The sequence below is a fragment of the Ahaetulla prasina genome, chromosome 7 (assembly GCF_028640845.1).
Source record: "Ahaetulla prasina isolate Xishuangbanna chromosome 7, ASM2864084v1, whole genome shotgun sequence".
Taxonomy (NCBI): Eukaryota; Metazoa; Chordata; class Lepidosauria; order Squamata; family Colubridae; genus Ahaetulla; species Ahaetulla prasina.
In genome coordinates this window covers 93,123,173-93,150,530 of record NC_080545.1, presented here as the reverse complement: position 1 = coordinate 93,150,530, position 27,358 = coordinate 93,123,173, and the positions used below count along the sequence as shown (strand labels likewise).

The 27,358-nt window shown below is 44.2% G+C and overlaps 1 protein-coding gene across 7 annotated transcripts in view; it reads right to left on the bottom strand.

Moving 5' to 3' along the window:
• Positions 1-27,358, bottom strand: part of USP6NL (USP6 N-terminal like) — a 178,986-nt gene that overhangs the window by 53,428 nt on the left and 98,200 nt on the right. For all 7 annotated transcript variants that reach the window (XM_058191099.1, XM_058191097.1, XM_058191098.1 and 4 more), the window contains 4 exons: positions 25,425-25,498; positions 21,310-21,392; positions 9,065-9,104; positions 789-869 (listed from right to left, as the gene is read on the bottom strand). In XM_058191099.1, the coding sequence (XP_058047082.1) occupies positions 789-869; positions 9,065-9,104; positions 21,310-21,392; positions 25,425-25,498 (278 nt within the window). The remainder of the gene's footprint in view (positions 1-788; positions 870-9,064; positions 9,105-21,309; positions 21,393-25,424; positions 25,499-27,358) is intronic.

Sequence of the window (27,358 nt, the reverse complement as noted above, 5' to 3'; positions counted from 1 at the left end):
CTTCAAAGGTGACAACCAGCACCTTGAATTGCATCCGGAAAAATCTGGCAACCAATGCAGTTCACACACCAGTGATGTTATATGTGCATTTACTTACCCATGCAGCCGCATTCTGTTCTACAGGTAGTTCTCGATTTACAACTGTCTGTTTAGTGACTGGTCAAAGTTACAAAAACACTGGAAAAAGTGACTTACGACTGTTTTTCACACTTATGACCCATTGCAGAATCCCCATAGTTACAGGATCAAAATTCAAGCGCTTGGCCACTGACTCATATTTATGACGGTTGCAATGTTCGGGGGTCATGTGATCACCTTTTGCAGCCTTCTGACAAGCCACATCAATGGGGAAGCCAGATTCACTAAGTTAAGAGTTAACCAAACTTAACAACTGCGGTGATTCACTTAACAACTGTGGCAAGAAAGGTCGTAAAATGGAGCAAAATTCACTTTAACAACTGTCTTGCTTAGAAACAGAAATTCTGGGCTCAACTGTGGTCCTAATTCAAGGACTACCTGTAGTCGAAGCTTCCGAATGCTCTTCAAGGGCAGCCCCATATAGAGGAGACCGCAGAGAGGTCAAGAGGACGTTGATTTTTCCTACTCCTATAAGCCAGCATTTCTGAAATAGTTACACTTCAGAAATTCCGAAATCCAGCTTCTTTGTACTTTGTTCTTTTAGCAAATATCACGGTGGGTGGGTAAAAGGTCCAAGGCTACAGCACCCGATTTGTACTTTCGCATTCAATAAATATAGTACAATTGCTGAAGGAGAAGCTCAGCCTCACCTTATCTGTGTTCTTGTATTTCTCCCAGCTTTTTAACATCTTCAACCATTTTGTAGTCCTTTCGATCTCAAGCTGCTTTTGCTGAAATAAAATCAGAGGCAAATTATTCTCTCCACTTCAGATACTCTCAAGGATTCTTTTTTTCCAACGTTTATTAGCATCTAGGAACAGACATTGTGAAGTTTTTAACAGCCTTAAATCGCCAGCAAATATTTTAAATCAAATGGAAGGCCCGCTCCACTGAACAAACCCCTCTCCTGGGGTTTTGTCTTAAACAGCATGGGAGTTCACGATTTTCAGCAAATGAGGAAATAGTTATAGCTGAATTTATGTGTGTTTATAACCATCCGCTCCATATGAAGGGCATTTTTATACCCAATTTTGTGCAAAGGCGTTTAACTAAAATTAAATATATTTTTAACGGATTATTTTCTGTACCCTGGGCAATAATACTTACAATTCCAAGAAATCTGGGTTTCCCCAACAGAAGTCTCTGGATATTATGGGATAGGTGCAAGTGGCTCTTCAGCCTGACCAAGCTCTATTTTTAGACCATCATCATCATCACCTTTTTTTTGAGACTGCTTGTGAGAGATAAAGGCTCCACTTCGCACAGCAAGAACTTTTCAGTGTTGCTTTTCTAATGATAGTACTTCATTCAACTGCTACCTGCATTATCACTTGCATGCTTCTAGGAGCTGGCTGTTCTGTTTCCCTCCCCCAATACTCCCAACAAAGAGTCAGTCAAAGGCCTTCTTTTCTAGTTTATTTACATAGATAACTGTTCTGGCCATGTCTACCCACGTGCCTGCCAAGTCTCTGGAGATAACTAGGAAATTATAGATAGGGCCAGAGTTACTTACGAATATATTCTTCCCTCCATTGAAACAGTTTGCCCGCACAAATTCACTGCTTTGTCAGGAAGTTCCGCCTCCTGCTTTTATAGCCCCTGTGGGTGTCACTCCGTGACTCATCATTCTTTGACTTTGTCCCAACGCCTCCTCTGCTGCGCGCGCCGGTCACGTCTGCGCAGTCTTGCATCAAGCCAAGATTGTTCTTGGGGCGTTGCCAAATCAGAAGAAGGCTTGGGGGAATCAGGCCTTGCCGGCCCCTCCTCCTCCTCTGGGGTGGGTGCCAGGGAGGGAGAGGGCCCAGGAGAAGCAGGCCTTGCCAGTTCCTCTTCCTCACTTTCTGAATCATCCGAGTCCAGGAGTCCGAGTCCAGGAACCTGGGTCACAACACTGGCATTCAGCCACTGGTTTTCAGAAGGGACTGGCAGTAAACTCAAGGAGGTTTGATGGACCACGAAAGAGCTATTGAAAACTCTTTGGGCTGCCATCTATTAAATACAGGGAACCCTCCATTTTTACAACCGTTTGTTTAATGACTGTTCAAAGTTACAATAGCACGGGGGATGGGGGGAAGTGATTTACGACCACTTTTCACACTTATGACCGTTGCAGCATCGCCATGGTCACGTGATCAAAATTCAGCCGCCTGGCAACTGGCACGTATTTAGGATGGTTGCCGGGTCCCAGGGTCATGTGACCACCTTTTGTAACCTTCTGACCAAAAACAAATCGATGGGGGAACCAGATTCACTTAACAACTGTGCTATTAATTTAAGAAGTAGCAATAACAATAGCTTCTGAAGACTTATATACCGCTCCACAGGGCTCTGCAGCACTCTCTGGGCGGTTTACAATCTCAGCCTCTTGCCCCCAACAATCTGGGTCCTCATTTTACCGACCTCGGAAGGATGGAAGGCTGAGTCAACCTTGAGCCCTGTCAGAATCGAACTCCAGAAAGCGGGTAGAAGTTTGCCTGCAGTACTGCATTCTAACCACTGTGCCACCAGATCAAATGCAGTGACTCACTTAAGAGCTGTGGAAAGAAAGGTTATAAAATGGGGCAAAACTCGTTTAACAACTGCCTCGCTTACCAACAGAAATGTTGGACTCAGTTGTGGTTGTAAGTTGAGGACTACCGTACCTGTATCTGGATTCTTGCAGCCCAGGTAAGGGATTCTTAACATTTAAGCCACCGTTTTACAACTTTGGCAACTTTAAGGTGGATGGACTTCAATTCAATAAGGGCCTCTGTGGCTCAGACTGGTAAGACAGTCTGTTATTAACACAGCTGCTTGCAATTACTGCAGGTTCAAGTCCCACCAGGCCCAAGGTTGACTCAGCCTTCCATCCTTTATAAGGTAGGTAAAATGAGGACCCAGATTGTTGGGGGCAATAAGTTGACTTTGTATATAAATATACAAATAGAATGAAGACTATTGCTTAACATAATGTAAGCCGCCCTGAGTCTTCGGAGAAGGGCGGGATATAAATGCAAATAAAAAAAAAATTCCCAGAATTCCCCAACCAGTCTACACATCTGAAAGTTGCCAAGGTTGAAAAACACTGTTTTAAGCGGTGGAGTCCAACCAGATGGGCTCTTTCTCGACACCTCATGTAAGACAGCCAAAAACCTAAGATTCCTGCATTTTATCTTTTGGAGAAGTGGCTCCGCTACACGCAGCTCTCAATGAGCGTCATTTTATGCGCTAGGACCTAACCATGCAACCGAATATGATAGTGTTTGAAGACACTTCTCCCTTGAAGCCTGCCAATTTCAAAAAATATCCTTTCAAGTAAAACAGTTCGATAATTTAAGGCTTTGTGCACAAACGCGCCTGCAATAATTTCTAGATTCTAGCCGTGCCAATAAAAAGCAAAAAATGAAAATTATGCAGCTCTTCGGCCGCACCCCTTCGAGATGTGTAATTTAGTTTAAATACTTCGGTATAGCTAGGCATGTCGGTTAAGATATACTGAGTAATGACTGTGTCAAGAAAGACATCATTATCGTAATTTTAGAGCACTTCACAACACTTCAATAAACTTCAAGTACAGTGCCCCGATGATCTATCCTCCCGTTGAGAAATGACTGTGGAAAGCCTGCGTTAGCTCATCCAGGTTGGTAATAACAAGGTCTACGCAACCCAATCATTTGCAAAGTTGTAGAAGGCTTCCTAGAAACTCTATAGTTTTCTAGCAACGTTCTATTCTGTTAAGAAGAACCCACTATTTACATATCCTCGTTCTGACCCAACCTTAGCAGAACCAAGAAACAGACTCCTTGTCCCGAAAAAAAACCCTCTTTATTTAGCTACTGTGAATTCATGGCAATTGCACACAGGAAAGTCCAGGCAATAATCCTTCCAAGGGTTAATTGCAATAACAGACCTTATCAATCCTTGGATAAGGATTGCCAGGGCGAGAGCTTCCAGTTGCCTGGCAAGAAGTCTCTGAGACAACCATGATAAGCAAATCTTCCGAAAGAAATTCCCCTTTTGCTTCTATTTATTCCCCAGCCAGAGAGGGGCCATTCAGCATCCACGTGTGTCTTTCTTCCCGAGTCGGCCCCTGTTGTTCTCCTCAGTTGTTCTCCCCTCCTGAAAAGCTCTGCGCATGTGCGCATCTGGAACAGGCCCCAGCTGTTCTTCTTCCCCACTTATCTCCAACTCCGAAGGCAGTTGTGAAATGCCAATGGCCCTGGCTGTATCTCTGCTTCTGAAGCAAAGCATCCATCAGAGCCTTCCCCAGACTCCGGGACTAGCCCAAGTTTCTCCCCAACCTCCTCATCGTCTGAGTCTGACGGGCCACAATAATCCTCTTGATCAGTCGGTACAATGTGGCAGACTATCATAAGAAGAATTTGAACCCGTTCGTTGTAAGGAAGTGGTCCTTGAGGTACAATTGGATTCGGGTAGTGTTTGTGGGTTGTGTTGGCCATACTGGTCAGAATATACAAAACTAATCAGTTGCCACGCAGCCATTATCAGGGAATGTGTTTGCATGGAAATGGTTAAGACAGCCACCCACCCAACCGCTACTACATCTTCCTAAAAAAGAAAGACTCACCTGACCAAAGCCAGAAGGGATGGCTGAGATTGGCCAAACTAAGTTTTGCTGTATTTTTTTCTCTCATCATATATCCTAACTTCTGTGGCTTATTCATTCTTACATCTTTTCTGCACTTTGCATAATGGCCCAGATAACAGAATAACAGAGTTGGAAGGGACCTTGTTGGTCATCTAGTCCAACCCCCCACCTAAGCAGGACACCCTACACCATTTCTGACAGATGGCAGTCAAGTCTCTCCTTGAAAGCTTCCAGGGATGAAGCTCCCACAACACATGATGGATAAAAATAAAATAAGCTGGAAAAGAGTAGATACTTGTTAGGCAGGTGCTTAAACTACAATGGGTTCCTAGCCAAACTGTAAGTAATAAGCAGGAGTTACAGATCTCTTCATAAACTAGAATGTGGCAACGTTTTTGAGAAGAACCTGTAATTTACTAAAGGAGTTACAAAAATAACCTCCCAAAAAGTCTTAAGCAATGCATGTGTCATTGCATCCTTCTAGGAAAAGACTCATACTTTTTAACAGTAATTATTCATGTAAAAAAATACTGTACAATTGCAAAATGATTCTGTATTTTACTTTACTTATTTATTTTCCACCTTTATTTTTTTTTTAAAATAACTCAAGGTGGCAAACATACGGAATAATCCTTCCTCCTCCTATTTTCCCCACAACAACCACCTTGTGAGGTGAGTTGGGCTGAGAGAGAGTGGTTAGCCCAAAGATACCCAGCTAGCTTTCATTGCCCACGGCAGGATTAGAACTCACCACTTTCTGGTGATTGGCCCCAAATCATCCAATAGGCTTTCATACCTAAGGTGGGACTATAACTCATTATCTTCTGATGACTGGCCCAAAGATACCCAGCAGGCTTTCAAACCCAATGACCAGCTGGCCGACGCGCATGCGTGCCTCAGAAACCCGACGACCAGCTGGCTGGAGCGCATGCGCGCCTCAGAAACCCGACGACCAGCTGGCCGACACGCATGCGTGCCTCAGAAACCCGACAACCAGCTGGCCGACGCGCATGCGTGCCTCAGAAACCCGACGACCAGCTGGCTGGAGTGCATGCGCGTCTCAGAAACCCGACGACCAGCTGGCTGGCACACGAAACCCGACAACCAGCTGAGGTGACAGTGTGCGTGCCCACAGAGAGGGCTCGGCCTGCTCACCTCTGGCACACGTGCCATGGGTTCACTATCACGGCACTAGACCAAATTGGTTCTGGCTTCTGTAATCATTCATTAGGCAACTGAATATGGAATAGTCTGTTTCTATAGATAATTTTTGCCAAATAGTAAGCAAACTTTTTTTTCCCTCTCTGAGCGAAAGCTTCAATGAATTAGAATTAGACAGAACTCAATCTTGACTACGGAGCTTGGATTATATAGCCTCTGACTTTTCCTTGGATTATATAGCCTCAAGACTATACAACTTCCCACAGGACTTCGCCAACTTCCTGACCTTCGAACCTTTCGCCGCGAGCTGAAAACATATTTGTTCATTCGTGCAGGACTGGCATAGGATTTTAGATGTTATAGTTTTAATTTTAATGGGTTTTATTGTTTTAAAGTTATCTTAATTAGAGCCAAATTGAATAAGTTTTTTAAATAGTATTTTAATCTTGTATTTATATTGTTGCTTGTTTTTATCTGGCTGTAAACCGCCCTGAGTCCCTTGGGAGAAGGGCGGTATAAAAATCTAATTAAATAAATAAATAAAAATAAATTAAATAAATAAATAAAAATACAAGAGATGCTCTGATTGTTCCGGTTGCTGAATTATTTTGCAAATACCACTTGCTGACAATCTCATTCATCCCTCTGACTCTAACTTGGCAACACTCCACTGCATAATTACAGTCACAGCATATTAGACGGTAATTGAGCACAAATAACATCTGGCATTTCAACGTTTTAAAACAGAGACAGCATTTCAAATGACATCCATCCCCTCTCAATTACCTCCTTTCTCAAATATTAACTACTGGTCGGGAAAAAAAACACCAATGTTTATTCCAGCAAGGAAGACTATAAAATGGCAGGAAAAAATGGACAAAATTAAGGAGGGCAATAATAAAGAGTAGTTTCCTTTGCAGGGATCAATATTTATCATTGTATTTAACGAAGAAGGAAAGCTTGGCTGGGCGGCTATCTGGCTAGTTCTGTGTTTCTCAAGCTTAAGATGTGTGGACTTCAGCTCCCAGAATTCCTCACTCCGCCAAGCTAGCTGGGGAATTCTGGGAGTTGAAGTACACACACACACACACACACACACAATCTTAAACTTGCCAAGTTTGAAAAACACTGGCCTACATCTAGATTAACCTTGTTCAATATAGAACCAACTGGAACTGGGACTGAGGTTAACCAGCATTATGAATGGGAAATTTCCATTAAAGGAGTTACTGCAAAGGCAATCACTAGACAGAAGTCCTCTTAGAACAGGGATGTCAAACTCAACTTCATTGAGGGCCACATCAGGGTTGTGTTTGACTTCAGGGGGGCCAGGGTGGGCGTGGCCAGATCGACGTCACTCATGTTGGGGGGCGTCTGTGGTGGCCTGAGCGCTCTGCCAGCGAAACCGGGCTCCTGAGCTCCGTTTTTGGCCGTGATGGCCTCCTGCAGTCCTCTGGCAGAAAAAACAGAGCTCAGCGAGGCACACACAGCTCCCCCAAGTTGTTTTCGCTACGGAGGGCTGCAGGAGGAGGCCATCGCTGCCAAAAACGGAGTCTGGGAGGGATGCGCATGGCTCTTCCGAGCTCCGTTTTCTCTGGCCGGTCCTTTGCTGTTTCCAGAGTGGCCCCGTGGGCCAGATCTGACCCCCCCCGGCCTTGAGTTTGACACCCCTGTCTGAGAACTAATTCAGAAATACTAATATCCCCAACACACAGCGCTATATAGAAGCACAGATGATTTTAAAATGGTGCAGGGCAATCAAAATTGGTCGTTCATAGGGCTGCTACTTATAAACAATTTCAGTAGGACCATTCTTACATGTAAGAAACAGCAACCATCCGTGTGGTTGCAACTGGCCAAAACTTACTTCCTACGGCTCTGTCTTCTTCTACATCAGGGTGTCAAACTCGTGGCATCACACTGAAGTCACATGATGCATTGCAACATTTTTTTCCCTTCGCGGAATTGGGGTGGGTGTGGCCTTCACGTGGCGCATCCGGCCCGCGGGCCGCAGTTTGACACCCCTGTCCTACATGGTGCTCTAAAGCAGAGGTCTCCAACCTTGGCAACTTTAAGGCTTGCGGAGTTCAACTCCCAGAAAAGCAAAGCTGGCTGAGGAATTCTGGGAGTTGAAGTCCACAAGCCTTAAAGTTGCCAAGGTTGGAGACCCCTGCTCTAAAGTGCTGGATTATATTTTCCATTAATTTCCCAGACAAACTCACGCTGAACAGTTAGAACCGAACGGAATTCTCGAATATGCCAATCATCCAGGCCAAAGGTGTCTAAAGTTGAATCATGGCAACTGGACCAAATTTTGTTAATGTGAGACAGTTCATGGTTCATCCAAGCAACTTTATCAATCAGAGCCAAATTAAGTCAGTCAGAGAGTCATTGGAATGTACCAACTCTTGCCACAGGGCCACACCAGCTTCAGTTTCTCCCCAAAACGCCGGAATATTTTCAAAAATGATCTTACCCATCCCATGTTTTTTACAGGCAGATTCAGCCAAGCCTCTGGGGGCTCTAGGGGCCTCTGGTGGCTCAGCAGACTAAGTCTGTCTGTTATTAACACAGCTGCTTGCAATTACTGCAAGTTCAAGTCCCACCAGGCCCAAGGTTGACTCAGCCTTCCATCCTTTATAAGGTAGGTAAAATGAGGACCCAGATTGTTGGGGGCAATAAAGTTGACTTTGTATATAATATACAAATGGATGAAGACTGTTGCTTAACACAGTGTAAGCCGCCCTGAGTCTTCGGAGAAGGGCGGGATATAAATGCAAATTAAAAAAAAAAAGCCATTTCAGCACCCAGCATTTCTCCATTTTGGCTGACTGCTCAAATTATTACCTTCTTTATATCTCAGACACGCTAGGTCATAATTTTGAAAGCAATGGCTCAATAAATTTTCAAAGTGTGAAGTGTGAAGAAGGCAGGTAGCAATGAACTCAGTGGCATCAATTAGAATCCAGTTTCAGTGTCAAATGTCTCCAAAATTTGGATAAAAGAACAGGACTGGGCTAGGCAGGTTTTCCATTAGCAAGTTAGTTTTTGTTGTTGTTGTTGTTCAATTCTTAGCCACAAGGATACTGAGTAAATTTATACCGATCACATGCAGAACTTGTTCTAGATGGCTTCTAAATCAAGCATTGCTATCTACATCAGAGAGGGGCTGCTTACCTTCTCAGATGCTGCATCGTGAATTGGTAACTCCTCCTGGCTAGAAGGAAAAAAAGGAAGACTGTCAGTTACAGGGACAACAGATTGCAAGGCAGAAATGAAATACAGGTAGTCCCCCGCTACCGGTAGCTCACTGAGTGACCATTCAAAGTAACCGCAGCACTGAAAAAAGGGATTCATAACCACTTTTCACACAACCGTTGTAGCAACCCCATGGTCATGTGATCAAAATTCAAACACTGGGCAACTGACTCATATTTATGACAGTTACACTGTCCCGGGGCCCTTTTGTGATTTTCTGACAAGCTATGTTGATGGGGAAGCCGGATTCACTTAATCAAATCGAATCAAACCTTTATTGACAACGCACAGCATGTTTACGATGAAATTGAATGTACAACAACAGTGTTGTGTCTCGTCTGCTTTCACCGCAGCCGGGGCCTTCTTATCTGCTTCCGAACGCTGAGGAATGTCCTACTATGCCTCCCGGCCCCAGCCCTGGCTCCATGCCCAGACAGGCTGAGGAGGAAGAAGTACCTCCAGCCCCCAGCTCTGGCTCCATGCCCAGGCAAACGGAGCAACTAGACCCCTCCCCCTCCCCCACAGCAGGTGAGCCTGAGGAAGGTCAATTACCAACAGCTGCAGACTGGAGTGACCCTCGCTTCAGAAGAATTGATAGGTGGCGGCGACAGAAGGAAGGGAGGGGCAGGCCTGGATAAGTGCCGAGTCATGGAGCCACACCCCATGGCCTATATAAAGGATCTGCTTTTTGGCATTCTCTGAGTCAGGCAAAGTCTTAACATATCTTGCTGAAGTCACTTTCTGGTCTCCTGCCTGCCTTGAGAACTTTGCTAGGACTTTGGCAGAGCTGCAGAGGCACGCCTGATTCGGATTTCCCTGACCCGGCCGTCAGCGGAGGAGTGGGACATGACAAATAGTTTGACTAATTTAACAACTACAATGATTCACTCTACAACTGTGGCAAGAAAGGCTGTAAAACGAGGCAAACTCACTTACCAATGTTTCACTTAGCGAGATAAATTTGGGGCTCAATTGTTGTCATAAATCAAGGACTATCTGTAACTGATTCCAGAATAGCACATCATCGTTATTAGGGCTGGGCGCACCCACTGGGCTAAGCTACAACATAATTTGGTTTCTTACTATGAAAGAAGTCACTGCAGCTATGATTCCTGAGTCAGCATTAAATATGAATCCAACCACCTGAGCTTTATTTTATAAATTACCCACAAGCAAACAATAGCTAAGGATGATATTCTAATCTGATCTGAAATTTTTGGATTACACTTTATACAAAACGAGCCTTCTTCAAGGAAGCTACAGCACTGAACAAATGTGCATAAAACTCTTATTTTTTTGTACTGCAAATTAATCTAGGAGGTCTTTCAGGGGATTAGTTCATGGGTTTACAAAAACATAGGCCTCCCAAGGTAGAGAAGTACATATTTATTACATGAAAAAATCAAGTATTTATTGAGCTTACATTCCCAAATTACTTGGCTTTAAGCCAAGCTGAACCATACCTGAAAGTTTAATAACTATGCCAGATTGTCACTTCAATCAGTTTTAAACATAGATCATTGCCCAAATTAGCAAGGTGAGAAGTTCTATAATTGGAGGGTATGAAAATAATGAAAAATTAATCCATCTACTAATCATATTAGAATCCAAATACGGTATGTTTTGCTGTCTGCCTCCCCATTTGGGCTACAACCCTATGCTTACTAATTAGGAAACAAACTACATTAAATACAATAGAATTTTGTTCTAAGTAACTGAGACTCACTATCCCTGTGATGGCGAACCTATGGCACGCGTGCCACAGGTGGCACATGGAGCCATATAGGTGGGCACGCAAGTGTTGCCCTAGTTCAGCTCTGGCGCGCCAGCTGATTTTTGGACCTTCCAGGACCACCGGAAGTCAGAAAACAAGCTGATTCCAGCTGTCGGAGGGCCTCCGGCGGGGGTGGGGAAGGCCATTTTCGCCCTCCCCAGGCTCCTAGAAAGGCTCTGGAGCTTGGGGAGAGAGAAAAATGGGCCTTCTGGTCCCACCGGCCATTTCCAGCCTCTGGAGGGCCTCCAGGGGGACTGGGGAACGTCGTTTTCGCCCACCCAAGGCTCCAAGAAAGCCTCTGGAGCCTGGGGAGGGCGAAAAATGGGCCTACCAGGCCCACCACGCCATCGCGTGCCAGAAGCAGAGGAGGTGCGGAGCGGGAGGGCGCATTGAATTATGGGTGTGGGCACACATGCACATGACCCCCCCCCCGTACTCTCCCCGCTTTTGGCACGCGACGGCAAAAAGGTTTGCTATCACTGCACTATACCATAGGGATATTAAGGTGTTGGGCAAGAACTAGGAAAACGAAGGGTTCAAGTCTACCCTTAGCCAGGGAAATTCACTCTGTGACTTTGACCCAGCTGTACTCCTTCAGCTCGATGGATTTCACATGCTTGCTGTTATTGAGATAAAATTAAAGAAATTCCCCATAGAAGAGATCTTGAGCGTGAGGAGCCATGCAGGTGACCCAGAAGAAGCCATTCAGAAAATATTAAGACAAGAACAGACAAAGAAACTTTATGTCTTGAATCTAGGGAAGCATGGAATTATTATTAAAATACTCAGACTCCCTGGGGTAGGTATTAAAAAAAAAAACTGATCATGGAGAGATTCAACCTAGAAATAAGAAGAAATTGGGAACAATTCCTGTCAAAAACTGTGGGAGCTTCATCACTGGAAGCTTTCAAAGAAAACTGGACTGCCATCTGTCAGAAATGGTGTATGGTCTCCTGCTTGGGCCAGGGGGTGTGTGATGGACTAGATCAGGGGTCTCCAACCTTGGTCCCTTTAAGACTTGTGGACTTCAACTCCCAGAGTTCCTCAGCCAGCTTTGCTGGCTGAGGGACTCTGGGAGTTGAAGTCCACAGTCTTAAAGGGACCAAGGTTGGAGACCCCTGGACTAGATGACCTACAAGGTCCCTTCCAACTCTGTTATTCTGTTACTATAGCCAACAGTTCCAGTCATGTGGCTTCTTTCCTAGTTGGGTTTACCTCACAGGGCTGACAAATCTTAGATTGATATGCGTGTGGAGTTTCTCAGGCATTCAGGTCTTGGTTGTCCCAAAGGTGCTTTTTTCAAGAGGCAACTGGACTTTCTTTGTTTTTCCTTGAAGACGTGTGTTTCATTTCTCATCCAAGAAGCTTCTTCCGTTTCCGGAAGCTTCTTGGATGAGAAGCGAACATGTCTTCCAAGGAAAAACGAAAGTCCAGTTGCCTCTTGAAAAAGCACCTTTGGGACTTAGGTTGACCTCTTTGCCTCAAGTCACACACCAAGTGGTGGGCATAAAAAGGATTTTTCTTCCTTCTATATCAATGTATAGTCCACTCCTCTTGGAAAAATTAACAAGGGGGATTGCATCCTACTCCCATAGTGGAAAACGTAGCTTAGAAAGTAAATACTTAATAGGAAGAACCATCCTAAATAAAGTCCATTTTGTCAGCTACTCAGTGCCAACATTGATATTGTTGATATGAGCTCTGGTGGCTCAGGCTGGTAAGACAGTCTGTTATAAACACAGCTGCTTGCAATTACTGCAGGTTCAAGTCCCACCAGGCCCAAGGTTGACTCAGCCTTCCATCCTTTATAAGGTAGGTAAAATGAGGACCCAGATTGTTGGGGGCAATAAGTTGACTTTGTATATAATATACAAATGGATGAAGACTATTGCTTGACATAGTGTAAGCCACTCCGAGTCTTCGGAGAAGGGCGGGATATAAATGCAAATAAAAAAAAAATAACTAAATGTGTGCTTTAGTACAGGGGTCTCCAACCTTGGCAACTTTAAGTCTGGAGGATTTCAACTCCCAGAATACCCCAGCCAGTTTTGCTTTGCTGTCTGGGGAATTCTGGGAGTTGAAGTCCACCGGGCTTAAAATTGCCAAGGTTGAGGACCCCTGCTTTAGCAGCCTTGACCTTCTGCTATTCCTTCCCACTTCTTTTCTTAGAATTCTTTTCTTAGGACTTTTCTTTTCAATTATGTCTCCAATTAACTAATTAGTATGATGACTTGTGGATTTCATTGTGGTGTGTCAAGAAAGCAAGAGGGACTGGGCACTATGAAAACTGAACGTATATTAATCATGCATGTCTCATAACCAAAATAAAATAATTCTCTCCAGTGTTAAATTAGATTTTAGTTATTTTAATATATTATACTACTGACTGGCTATTCATATGGTTTAAGTACTTCTAATGGATAGATTCCAGGGAGAATTCAAAACATATGGAAATGGATTAGTCAGTATTCACAATAATCTCCCTTTGCTTCTATTATATCATCAATGGCCTTAAACATTTTACAACTGCTATCTGCCATTAAAAGTACCTGCTTAGATTGAAATTTAGACATAATCTGGACTGATGTGCTGAAATTCGAACTCACCCTAAGTATCAATGTTTCTCACTTTAACAATACTTAAGGTCTGGATTCAATTCTTTTCTAAAACAGTTGGTTTAGCGGTCATTATTTTGATATCAGGCATCTTTGACAAATTATAACCAACTGAGGTTATAAAAATTTTAACATGGGACAATATCTGGCATACAGTAAGCTATTATCAACGTATCCTTCCAATTCGGTGTGCACATCTTCAAGATCATGTGAAGCGTTAACCCTGCTCTATATTGCACTGGTTAAGATCACACTTGGAATATTGCATTCAGTTTTGATCACCAAGATACAAAAAAAGATGTGAGAAGAATTAATCAATGGAATGGGTTGCCTCCAGAAGTTGTGAGTGCTCCATCACTGGAGGTTTTAACCAGAAATTGGATAGCTATTTGTTCAGAATGGCAAATGGTCTCTTGCTTGAGTAGAGGGTTGGACTAGAAGATCTTCAATGGTCTCTTGCTTGAGTAAAGGGTTGGACTAGAAGATCTTTTTAGGTCTGTAATTCTGTATTGTCCTTTCTTCTACAATAAAGGGTAAGTATAAAGTGTCAGCTAAAAAGCAGCGACATCACCCTGCCAACAAAAGTGCGTATAGTCAAAGCTATGGTTTTCCCAGTTGCAATGTATGGCTGTGAAAGTTGGATCACAAGAAAGGCTGAGCGCCAAAGAATTGAGGCCTTTGAACTCTGGTGCTGGAGAAGACTCCTGCAAGTCCCTTGGACTGCAAGGCAAACAAACAAGTCAGTCCTAGAGGAGATCACCCCTGACTGCTCTTTAGAAGGCCAGATCCTGAAGATGAAACTCAAATACTTTGGCCACCTAATGAGAAGGAAGGACTCACTGGAGAAGAGCCTCATGATGAGAAAGATGGAGGGCAAAAGAAGAAGGGGACGACAGAGAACAAGGTGGCTGGAGGAAGTCAATGAAGCAGTCGGTGTGAGTTTAAATGGACTCCAGAGGATGGTAGAGGACTGGAAGGCCTGGAGGAAAGTTGTCCATGGGATCGCAATGGGGTCGGACACGCAACTAACAACACAAAGTGTCAGAGATAGGGCACTTATTTTATATGCAGAGAGGTCGCCAGTTCAATGCCCACAATCTCCAGTTTATAAGGCCCAGGGGAGAAAAGAGCTTTCTTTGGAGATCCTGCAAAAAATGCTACCAATCTCGGTTAAGACTTTCTAGGAGAAAAACTATGACCTTCCAGATCTCTCTGGATTACAGCGGCATTGACCTGATCAATGGCCAGAACAGCAAACAGGCAACGGGAGATTTCACAGACTCTTTCTAACAGCTTGCTACTCATCGCAGCTTCAGGCTGTTAGCCAGCAAAAGGACATACACATGCAGTAGCCACTATGTGTGGTCTTACGTCTCTGTTAGGACTGGGGGTGACAGCATATTTTGCACAGAAGCAGGACAGTTTGATCAATGGCTAATACAGAGCATGTGAATGCACCTGCAGAAAACTACAATATTATTATATGTTTGGAGAATCATTCCTATAAAAATGGGGAGGTAAACCTCCAAGGTTTTTTATGGCAAAACAGAAACTTTTAAGACAAAGCCGAATTTCTTAACTTATTAAGGAAGTACGTTTAAAATAAATGGAGTTGGGTCTTTAATTTTTAAGACAAATTCCTTGTGTGTCCAATCACACTTGGCCAATAAAATTCTATTCTATTCTATTCTATTCTATTCTATTCTATTCTATTCTATTCTATTCTATTCTATTCTATTCTATTCTATTCTAAATGTATTCAACACCCTGATGCAGCTGAGCGTTTTTATATTTTGTTTCAAAAACGACAATATCAAAGGATATTCTTCATCCAGTAAGGCTACTAACTCAAATCTTCAAACCTCCATTTTTGCAACATAGCAAGTCATGTGACTGGGACCATTATTTGCAATGGGATTATATGTTACAATCAAGGGACTTTGCAAGTAAAGTTATTAATGGAGCTGTATTAAAAGTAAGGCAAAAACTTGAACATTGCAGCAACTGGTTATGCTCAAGCTTTTATTTCAGGCCGAACATTGCTCCCAAATAGAGAGCTGTGTGCTTTCAAATACAGCAATCTCTATTTAGTCCAGCACATGGGCCAACTCTATGTAAATCTTTATACATGAGGAAAATGGAGGCGAAGAAAATATTTAATCGCATTTCACTCCATTCTCTTGGTTTAGGTACTGGGGGGGGAAAATCTATTATTATAGTAGGTTGATTAGAGAACAGAAATCTCCAATTAATGTTTATTACTTGGAAAAGTTCCAAATGTGTAGACTTCAAGCTCCAGAATTCCTCAGCGAAAATAGAACTCCTGTGAATTCTGGGAATTAATGTCCCCACTTCTAAAAGTTGCCCAGTTGAGGAAGTCCTGCTCTAACACACTAATGCAATTAGTACAACACTCCAAGTTATCTCCCTAACACAAAATCCCCTGCTGAAGAGTCATTAGATGAAAACAGCTGATTTGTACACATAACTTAGAAATGGCTTGTTTATCCATTTATCTATTTGGGGTATATCTACAAGTTGTCCAATTACAAGTCCCCCAGGTAGCCTGTTAGAAAGCAACCACCCAGCCTCATAAACAGTTACAACATGAAAATGCTCTGAAGTTAAGTAGCGCAACTGGAATGCCATCTAGCTGGATAGCGTATTGCTCTTCTAGGCAGGTGAGAGAAAAGGTTGGAAGGAGAGCGCGAAAATAAGGCTTTTCCAAGATAAAAGTGCCCCGATATAAATGATGGTGACTCTTTTGGGCTCAGTGTGCCCAAAAATTCAGAAAATGCCTAGATGTAGAAGAGGAGGCAGGGCTGGGGGTGGTGGAATTAAACAAGACATCAGCCTAGAATCCTTATGTTCTCACAAATGGTCTAAGTCCAACCCTCTTGAATTCTATTGATCCTTATCTGGTGCCAATTTACTATTGAACTTTAGTGTATAGTCCTGATTCCTTGCACCTGACACGATCTTGACTCTATTGGCATGTCACACACATATATATATATATTTAATTTGAATTTATATCCCACCCTTCTCGAAGACTCAGGGTGGCTTACATTGTGTTAAGCAATAATAATATATAGCCACTTCAACAAAACAGGCTTTTCTGAGCCTCCTTTTCTGACTCTCTTCCGGATTTTCCTCTTATAATTTTAACCCCCCAAAAAATCAATTACTTCATTTGAGCATGTAATATAATTTGGAATAGGAGGGCATTCTTTTGGTTCCCCCATGAGCTATGGCAACGCATTATAGTTAAAGAATATAGGTTTTTTTTAAATACACACCATCACGTTGGCAAGATGGGAAATAGATTTCTACTGCCTGAAAGTCAAAATACAGTTTTAGTACATGTCAACAAGATGGTCAGCAATGTTGCCACAAATGGCCACAGAGGATTGAATGATACCATTGACCAGGGGTATCAAACTCGTGACAACACGTTATCGTCATGTTATGACTTTTTTTCCCCCTTCGCTAAACCGGGAGTTGCCATGGCCAGCGTATGACGCATCCGGCTCACGGGCCACGAGTTTGACACCCCTGCCATAGACCAAGCTGGCTCAGGAATTCTGGGAGTTGAAGTCCACAGGTCATAAAGTTGCCATAGTTGACCTAACTGAAGAAACCACTTCAAAAACAACTTACCAAAAAAATCTGCAGGGTCTAGTCCAGGCAGACACCACTATTCAAAAAGTGACCCAAAGACACACACAAATAAAATAAAGAAAAGCAACAAAACCCAGCTAAATCCAAGAGAAAGACGTTCAACAATTGAATATAAATTACCGTATTTTTCGGAGTATAAGATGCACTTTTTTCCCTCCTAAAAAAGGCTGAAAACTTGGGTGTGTCTTATACTCCGAATGTAACCCTGCCCACCTGCCAGCCCCCACCTTTCGGCCTCCGTGCATCCTCTTCCTGGCTGCAGAGATTGCCACTGACAATGGCTTGCGTTTTTGGGCTCCGCATGTCGCGTTTTCAGCCTCCAAACGCTCCGTTTGACAGCCCTTCAAGGCTGCGGGGATCGCCAAAGCACATTGCCGCCCAAAAACACGACGTGTTTGAAGGCTGAAAACGTGACACGCGGTGCCCAAAATGGCTACCCGGAACAGCTGCTGCCTTCTCTTACCTCTTCCGTGCTTTGCCTGCTTTTCTAATTGCTGCTCCCTCCGACGATCAGCTGTACTTTAGAAGCTGTTTTTTTAAGCCCCAACCAGCCCCAACCTCAAAACCAGTGAGCGAACTAATGTGCTGAAGCTGACCAGGCTAAGGATGCTAGCCAGATGAATACCTGGTAGGCAGAATTTTTTTTTTCCTATTTTCCTCCCCAAAAACTAAGGTGCGTCTTATACTCCAAAAAATACGGTAGCTAAAACCATGGAGAAAGTCCCACATTTCCAATAGTGACGCGTTAAAATTCTTACGCCTTTCCTTTTATTCTTCAAAATGGTGAGCCCTGTTTTTTTCCAGATAAGGACGGCTGCGTTGTTAAACGTATTATCTTCTGCTGAATTGTTTCTCATTTATTCCAGGGCATCGATCAAGTTTCTTGATAAGCTTATCCTCTAAGGACAAGTTCATATTTTGAAGAGCATATACTTCTAAACCAAGGAAGCAGGGAATCTCTTTCTTTCCCAAGGGGTTAAAAAAATGATTAAAACGGAGAAAATCGACTCCTTGAAAACAAATCCTCGGTGAGAAAGTCAGGCACGTCAAGTGCTTCAACACAGACTCAAGCGAGCTGGTACATTGTTCTCTCTTCCAAGCAATTCTATGAACTATAGTAGAAGGCTACTTGTCGTGTCCCACTCCTCCGCTGATGGCCGGGTCAGGGAAATCCGAATCAGGCTTGCCTCTGCAGCTCTGCCCAAAGTCCTAGCAAAGTCCTCAGAGCAGGCAGGAGACCAGTAAGTGACTTCAGCAAGATAAGTTCGACTTTGCCTGACTCAGAGAATGCCAGAAAGCAGATCCTTTATATAGGCCATGGGGTGTGGCTCCATGACTCAGCACTCATTAAGGCCTGCCCCTCCCTTCCTTCTGTTGCCTCCGCCTATCCAATCTTCTGATGCGAGGGTCACTCCAATCAGCTGTTGTTGGAAGTAAACTTTCCTCAGGCTCACATGCTGTGGAGGAGGGAGGGTCTAGCTGCTCCGTTTGCCTGGGCATGGAGCCAGGGCTGGGGCAGGATGCTCCCTCCTCTGCAGCCTGCTTGGGCATGGAGCCAGGGCTGGGACCGGGAGGTGCCCCCTCCTCTGCAGCTTGTCTGGGCATGGAGCCAGAACTGGGGCCGGGAGGCATACATTCCTCCGTGTTCGGGAGCAGATAAGCAGACCCCGGCTGCGGTGAGAGCGGACAAGACACAACACTACTATAGCGTTTTGATTTTTAGAAGGGTATAATTTCATACAACATAGAATCACTGGGTTGGAAGGGACCTTGAGGGTCTTCTAGTCCGCTCCTTTATAGCAGGGTTGTCAAACTCAATTTCACTGAGGGCCGCATCACGGTTGTGTTTGACCTCGGGAGGCCGGGGTGGGTGTGGCCAGCTTAACGTCACTCGTGTCAGGTACGCCTATCGTGTCCCGAGTGCTCTGCCAGGTAAAACGGGCTCCCAATCTCCGTTTTCAGCTGGGACGGCCTCCTGCAATCCTCTACCAGTGAAAACGGAGCTCGGGAAGGCCCTCCCGAGCTCCGTTTTCGCTGGCAGAGGGTTGCAGGAGGCCGTCCCAGCTGAAAACAGATATTGGAACCTGTTTTCGCTGGCAGAGGCACTGTGGGTTGGTCCTTTGCTGTTTCCAGGGTGGTCTGCAGGCCTGATCTAAGCACCTCGTGGGCCGGATCCGGCCCGCGGGCCTTAAGTTTGACACCCCTGCCTTATAGAGATCTTATTCCATGCCTGAATGATCTTGCAATAATGAATGTCACATATGAAAAGGAGAAAATTGTGTGAACCGGTAATTTCTCACACCTGCCCTAAATACCAGTCAATACCATTAGATTAACTTGGAACAGTTCCATAAATTATTCATGAAAATTAAAGCTACTTTTAATATAAATTAATTCCTCCATGGGAAGGTGGGTCGAAATTAGGCAAACAGAATATTAGATACAGAGGAAAAGGAAGGGAGCTGGTTTGCTGCTATTCAATTTTATTGTTTCTGAGTTACAGGGGTTAATGTTCCCTATTGATTGTGCAGGTGTACCTGACCCACATAACAGTCTTAGATTTAACACCGCATTTCACAGTTTTATTCTAAAATAAGAGAACAAGGAGGAATAACCCTTTTGCCCTTGCACAGTACCAGCTAGCATATCCACTCTAAAATTGAATTTTAATAATTGATAACCCAGAAACCATGTAGTTACAATAGCTACGGACCGAATATGAGATGGAAAAACTTTTTACTGTAACGTTTGCACAAATGTGAGAATTATATAACCATCTTTTGAAGGGAATTCCACCAACAGTTACCTAAAACTAATAAAAGTTTTTTTCAGGTCTTATTTCACATTTTTCACCCATGGGATGAATAAATCAAGAGATGATACTTACAATACCAAAGTATCTCGAAAGTGCTATTTATCATGTGCCTCCATGTTCGGCTAATAAATCCATTCCATTAAGGCACGGATCTCCAAGCTGGCTGAGGAACTCTGGAAGTTGAAGTCCACAAGTCTTAAAGTTGCCAAGGTTGGAGACCCCTGCATTAAGGCACGGGTGTCAAACTCACGGCGTCACGTTGCTGTCACGTGACGTATTGCAACTTTTTTCCCTTCGCGGAGCTGGGATGGGCGTGGCCTGCGTACCCATAGGCCGCCAGTTTGACACCCCTGCATTAAGGGATAGCTATTTGCCTCATTCATTAACAAATGTAAAGCAGGTTAACAAATCAGGATGGTAAACTCACATAAGAAATCTGGACTTAGATCAGTCTGGTCCTAATTTGACCTGGCAAATTGTTAATTGTTAAGTATTGTTAATGCTTTTGTATGAAAAGAAGACACCCACTACACACACACACACTCACACATAGGATGACACCTTAGGACAGGGGTATCATACTGGATGCGTCACGTGCAGGCCACGCCCACCCCAGCTCCGCGAAGGGAAAAAGCGTCGCGATACGTCACGTGACAGCAACGTGACGCAGCGAGTTTGACACCTGTGCCTTAGGAAAGCAGTCATGTGACCGCAGGAAGTAACTGTGGCCAGGTTGCTAAGCGCCTGAAGGATGATCACATGAATGGGCGGGGGGACACAATCACTAGGTCATAAGTGCCCTTTTTCGGGTCAATTGTTACTTCAAACTGTTACTAGGTGAGTGGTCATAAGTCAAGGACTATTTATTCAGACGACTCTGATAACTTCATATAGAATTTAAGTATTAAACAATATTGCGGCTATTATCTTTAAATTATTCTAACATGTCACCAGTTGTTTTTTATTTTTTTATTAGTTTGAATAAGGCATCTCTGCAGTCATATTACATCCAGCAAAAGGCAAAGGCCGATACTTTTCAATTACCGAGCCTGGATCAATTTTAAATCACTGACTAAGAAAAATGCTGTGCATAAAAAAATGAAAAGCACAGCGCGAGACCATTTGAATTTTATTTGCCAAATGGAACTCTATTCACAAAGCAATTTTTCTGTAAGGTGCGCGATCAACACTCTGACTAAACAGGCATGCCAAAACCGCAACTGAGAATCAAACGAAGCCAACAGCAAATGCCATTCCTTTGCCAAGCTGCAAAACTTACTGCAAGAAACCAAATCTGTCGGTAACTTTGTAAAGCAGGTAGTCAGCATCTTCCCAAGGCTCGATCTGGGCTCCTTCACGTCCCTGTAGAAAGCAGAGGACGACAGATAATTAGTTCATTTTTATTAAATTTGCTACTTACGGTTCCACCATAACAATAGCTGCTGGCATAAACAGAGGCCGAGAATCAAGATCACGTGAATTACTCGTATCGTTTTCTAAAACCCTAGTACCGTGATGGCTACCCTGTGGCACGCGTGCCGGAAATGGCACGCAGAGCCATCTCTCCAGGCACATCAGCTGTCGCCCGTTGCAGCGTGCACATGAGTGCCAGCCAGCTGGTCTTCGCGCGTGGATGCGCGCCAGAAACCGGAAGACCAGGTGATGTGGAAACTGGAAGCTCAGCTTCCCGGTGCATGCGTGCACGCTGAGGAACGGCTCTTCCAGTTGCCAGCGCTCCTGCGCATGTGTGTCAAGGAGCTGCTCTTCCTGTTTCTGGTGCTCCCCCGTGCCTGCGCTCCTGTTTCAGCACTCAGCGCCGAAAAGGTTCGCCAACACTGGTCTAGATCAGGGGTCTCCAACCTTGATCCCTTTAAGACTTGTGGACTTCAACTCCCAGAGGGACTCTGGGAGTTGAAGTCCACAAGTCTTAAAGGGACCAAGGTTGGAGACCCCTGGTCTAGACTTTTCTTAAAAACCTTCAGTGATGAAGCAAAGCTGGCTGAGGGACTCTGGGAGTTGAAGTCCACAAGTCTTAAAGGGACCAAGGTTGGAGACCCCTGGTCTAGACTTTTCTTAAAAACCTTCAGTGATGAAGCAAAGCTGGCTGAGGGACTCTGGGAGTTGAAGTCCACAAGTCTTAAAGGGACCAAGGTTGGAGACCCTGGGCTAGACTTTTCTTAAAACCTTCAGTGATGAAGCAAAGCTGGCTGAGGACTCTGGGAGTTGAAGTCCACAACTCTTAAAGGGACCAAGGTTGGAGACCCCTGGTCTAGACTTTTCTTAAAAACCTTCAGTGATGAAGCAAAGCTGGCTGAGGGACTCTGGGAGTTGAAGTCCACAAATCTTAAAGGGACCAAGGTTGGAGACCCCTGGTCTAGACTCTTCTTAAAAACCTTCAGTGATGAAGCAAAGCTGGCTGAGGGACTCTGGGAGTTGAAGTCCACAAGTCTTAAAGGGACCAAGGTTGGAGACCCCTGGTCTAGACTCTTCTTAAAAACCTTCAGTGATGAAGCAAAGCTGGCTGAGGGACTCTGGGAGTTGAAGTCCACAAGTCTTAAAGGGACCAAGGTTGGAGACCCCTGGTCTAGACTCTTCATAAAAACCTTCAGTGATGAAGCAAAGCTGGCTGAGGGACTCTGGGAGTTGAAGTCCACAAGTCTTAAAGGGACCAAGGTTGGAGACCCCTGGTCTAGACTCTTCTTAAAAACCTTCAGTGATGAAGCAAAGCTGGCTGAGGACTCTGGGAGTTGAAGTCCACAAGTCTTAAAGGACCAAGGTTGGAGACCCCTGGTCTAGACTCTTCTTAAAAACCTTCAGTGATGAAGCAAAGCTGGCTGAGGGACTCTGGGAGTTGAAGTCCACAAGTCTTAAAGGGACCAAGGTTGGAGACCCCTGGTCCAGACTTTTCTTAAAAACCTTCAGTGATGAAGCAAAGCTGGCTGAGGGACTCTGGGAGTTGAAGTCCACAAGTCTTAAAGGGACCAAGGTTGGAGACCCCTGGTCTAGACTTTTCTTAAAAACCTTCAGTGATGAAGCAAAGCTGGCTGAGGGACTCTGGGAGTTGAAGTCCACAAGTCTTAAAGGGACCAAGGTTGGAGACCCCTGGTCTAGACTTTTCTTAAAAACCTTCAGTGATGAAGCAAAGCTGGCTGAGGGACTCTGGGAGTTGAAGTCCACAACTCTTAAAGGGACCAAGGTTGGAGACCCCTGGTCTAGACTTTTCTTAAAAACCTTCAGTGATGAAGCAAAGCTGGCTGAGGGACTCTGGGAGTTGAAGTCCACAAATCTTAAAGGGACCAAGGTTGGAGACCCTGGTCTAGACTCTTCTTAAAACCTTCAGTGATGAAGCAAAGCTGGCTGAGGGACTCTGGGAGTTGAAGTCCACAAGTCTTAAAGGGACCAAGGTTGGAGACCCCTGGTCTAGACTCTTCTTAAAAACCTTCAGTGATGAAGCAAAGCTGGCTGAGGGACTCTGGGAGTTGAAGTCCACAAGTCTTAAAGGGACCAAGGTTGGAGACCCCTGGTCTAGACTCTTCTTAAAAACCTTCAGTGATGAAGCAAAGCTGGCTGAGGGACTCTGGGAGTTGAAGTCCACAAGTCTTAAAGGGACCAAGGTTGAGACCCTGGTCTAGACTCTTCTTAAAACCTTCAGTGATGAAGCAAAGCTGGCTGAGGACTCTGGGGTTGAAGTCCACAAGTCTTAAAGGGACCAAGGTTGGAGACCCCTGGTCTAGACTCTTCTTAAAAACCTTCAGTGATGAAGCAAAGCTGGCTGAGGGACTCTGGGAGTTGAAGTCCACAAGTCTTAAAGGGACCAAGGTTGGAGACCCCTGGTCCAGACTTTTCTTAAAAACCTTCAGTGATGAAGCAAAGCTGGCTGAGGGACTCTGGGAGTTGAAGTCCACAAGTCTTAAAGGGACCAAGGTTGGAGACCCCTGGTCTAGACTTTTCTTAAAAACCTTCAGTGATGAAGCAAAGCTGGCTGAGGGACTCTGGGAGTGGAAGTCCACAAGTCTTAAAGGGACCAAGGTTGGAGACCCCTGGTCTAGACTCTTCTTAAAAACCTCCAGTGATGGAGCGCCCACGATTTCTGGAGGCAAGCTGTTCCCCTGGTTAATTGTCCTCCCTGTTAGGAAGTTTCTCCTTAATTCCAGGTTGCTTCGCTCTTCGATTTAGTTTCCAACCATTGTTTCTTGTCCTGCCCTCTGGTGCTTTGGGAATAATTTGACCCACTATTCTTTGTGGGAGCCCCTCAAATACTGGAATGCTGCTATCACGTCACCCCTAATTCTTCTTTTCTTTAGACTGGCCAAACCCAAATCTTGCAGCCTTTCTTCTTACGTGTTAGTCTCCAGGCCTTTGATCGTCTTACTTGCTCTTTCTCTGAACGTTTTCCAAAGTCTCAATATCTTTTCTGTAGTATGGTGAGCAAAATTGGTTGCAGTATTCCAGGTGTGGTCTTACTAGGGCAGTGATGCTGAACCTTTTCGGCACCAAGTGCCCAAACCGGAACGTGCGTGCAGGAAACCTGAAGACCAACTGGCCGGCGCACGCATGCCTGTTTTGGGGCCATTTTTGGGGCCATTTTCAGGCTGTTTTTCAGGCCATTTTCAGATTGTTTTTTGGCTGTTTTTGGCCTGAAAAAGGCCTGTTTTTCGGGCTGTTTTCAGGCTGTTTTTCGGGCCATTTTCAGGCCATTTTTGGGGGCAGTTTTCAGGCTGTTTTTTGGGCTTCTAGGCCATTTTTGGGCTGTTTTTCAGGCTGTTTTTCGGGCCACTTTTAGCCCATTTTGGGGTCTTTTTCTAGCTATTTTCAGGCCGGTTTTGGGGCCATTTTTGAGGCAATTTTCAGGATGATTTTTGGACTTCTGGACCATTTTTGGGGCATTTTTTCGGGCATTTTTGGACTGTTTTCAGGCCATTTTGGGGGCTTTTTTCAGGCCTTTTGCAGGCTGTTTGGGGGACATTTTCAGGGCATTTTGGTGGCAATTTTCAGGCTGGTTTTTTTTGGGCTTCTGGGCCATTTTCAGGCCGTTTTTTGAACCATTTTTCAAAAACCAGAAGAGCAGCTGGCAACGGTGCCCGTGCCCACAGAGGGCTCCGCGTGCCACCTCTGGCACGCGTGCCACAGGTTCGCCATCATGGCTCTATTTCCTACCTGGAATTGGAGGGAATCTTTTCACGCTCCCCTGCTCTTCCCTTTACAACATGTTGGTACAACAGCTACTTAAGAAAACAAGAGGGCACCACAACGATTGGCTGCGAGTGAGATAATGGAGCAGGTGTGGATGTGCATTGGTTTGTTCATCATCCGATCGCCTGAGCCCCTCGTTAACTCAGCCCAAGAGAGCAGAATAGCCCACGACACAATTATTTAAGGATTACACAAACTTACTCGGTCGTACTTGGCAACTATCTCAGCACGTTCTTGAGCAAGTTTGACAGCAGCATCCTGTTCAACATCAGTACCTGGGGGTGGAAAAGAGGAAAAAAAAAAGAGAGAAAATGGATACAGTTGAGTAGGTTCTATCTATCCGTTTTTTAATGATCGGCATTTAAAGAAATATATAAAAGAAACGTTTCTTCCTTATTAACGTAATATTGATGGTTTCAAAAAGGGTCTCTTTAAGCATTGGGCATTTAAACTGACCATTTTTCATCCGTTGCAATATTTTTGCATATCTATTTTGGTAGTTTTGGCAAACTATAACACAAAGCATTTTTCCCCCCCAAAATACTGGATTAGTAAAGCTGGATATGAGGGATGTGGTGGCTCAGTGGCTAAGATGCTGAGTTTGTCCATCGAAAGGTCGGCAGTTCAGCAGTTCGAATCCCTAGTGCTGCATAACGGGATGAGTTCCCGTGACTTGTCTCAGCTTCTGCCAACCTAGCAGTTTGAAAGCACGTAAAAAATGCAAGTAGAAAAATAGGGACCACTTTTGGTGGGAAGGGAACAGCGTTCCGTGCGCCTTTGGTGTTGAGTCATGCCGGCCACATGACCACGGAGACGTCTTCGGACAGCGCTGGCTCTTCGGCTTTGAAACGGAGATGAGCACCGAATCCTAGAGTCGGCAACGACTAGCACATATGTGTGAGGGGAACCTTTACCTTAAAGCTGGATCAAGTTAGCCCTTCAGAAAATTAAAATCTGTGGTAAAATGCATCTTATGTAAAGAATTTAAGCAGTAAAGCAGAAAATTTGAATAACAATCCCAATGAAATATAAAGATAATATATAATCGATAGCAACAGAAGCTTTGCTTATTCTAAAGTCTTCGTTTATATAGGACAATATCTGGATTTTGATCTTCTGTTAAAAATGCCGGATTTATAACAAAAATTCTTAATCCTAATTTCTATATTAGAATCGCTATGTACAAAAAACCACCTGTAAGATATATTTTTTTTAGCAATCAAGTTAAAGAGAAATAGTCCGCATGTTATTATTAACCATATTGGCTGGGTTTACACAATGTGATTAATACAAGTAGTCCTTGTCTTACAGCAGTTCATTTAATGACCGTTCAAAGGGGCCTCTAGTGGCTCAACAGACTAAGCAGTCTGTTATTAACACAGCTGCTTGCAATTACTGCAGGTTCTAGTCCCACCAGGCCCACGGTTGACTCAGCCTTCCATCCTTTATAAGGTAGGTAAAATGAGGACCCAGATTGTTGGGGGCAATCAAAGTTGACTTTGTATATAATATACAAATGAATGAAGACTGTTGCTTAACACTGTGTAAGCCGCCCTGAGTCTTCGGAGAAGGGCGGGATATAAATTCAAATTAAAAAAAAGTTACGACGACACTGAAAAAAAAGACGTACGACCATTTTTTCACACTTATGACCACTGCAGCATCCATATAGTCATATGATCTAAATTCAGACACTTGGGAACTGACTCATATTTATGATGGTTGCAGTGTCCCAGAGTCATATGACCACCTTTTGAGAACTTCTGACAAGCAAAGTTGGGGGGTGGGGGAGCGGATTCACTTAACAACCAGGTTATTAATGTAACAACTGCAGTGATTCATTTAATAAATGCGGCAAGAAAATGAGGCAAAACTCCCTTAACAAATGTTTCACTTGCCCTCTTTCCCCCAAAATAAATCCCAACCGGAAAATAAGCCCAAGCATGATTTTTCAGGATGTTCGTAATATAAACCCTACCCCTAAAATAAGCCCCAGTTAAGATTTTCAGTCAGATGGGTGCATTTAGTACCGTATTTCCCCCAAAATAAGACCTAACCAGAAAATAAGCCCTAATGCGTCTTTTGGAGCAAACATTAATATAAGACCCGGTCTTATTTTCGGGGAAACATGGCAG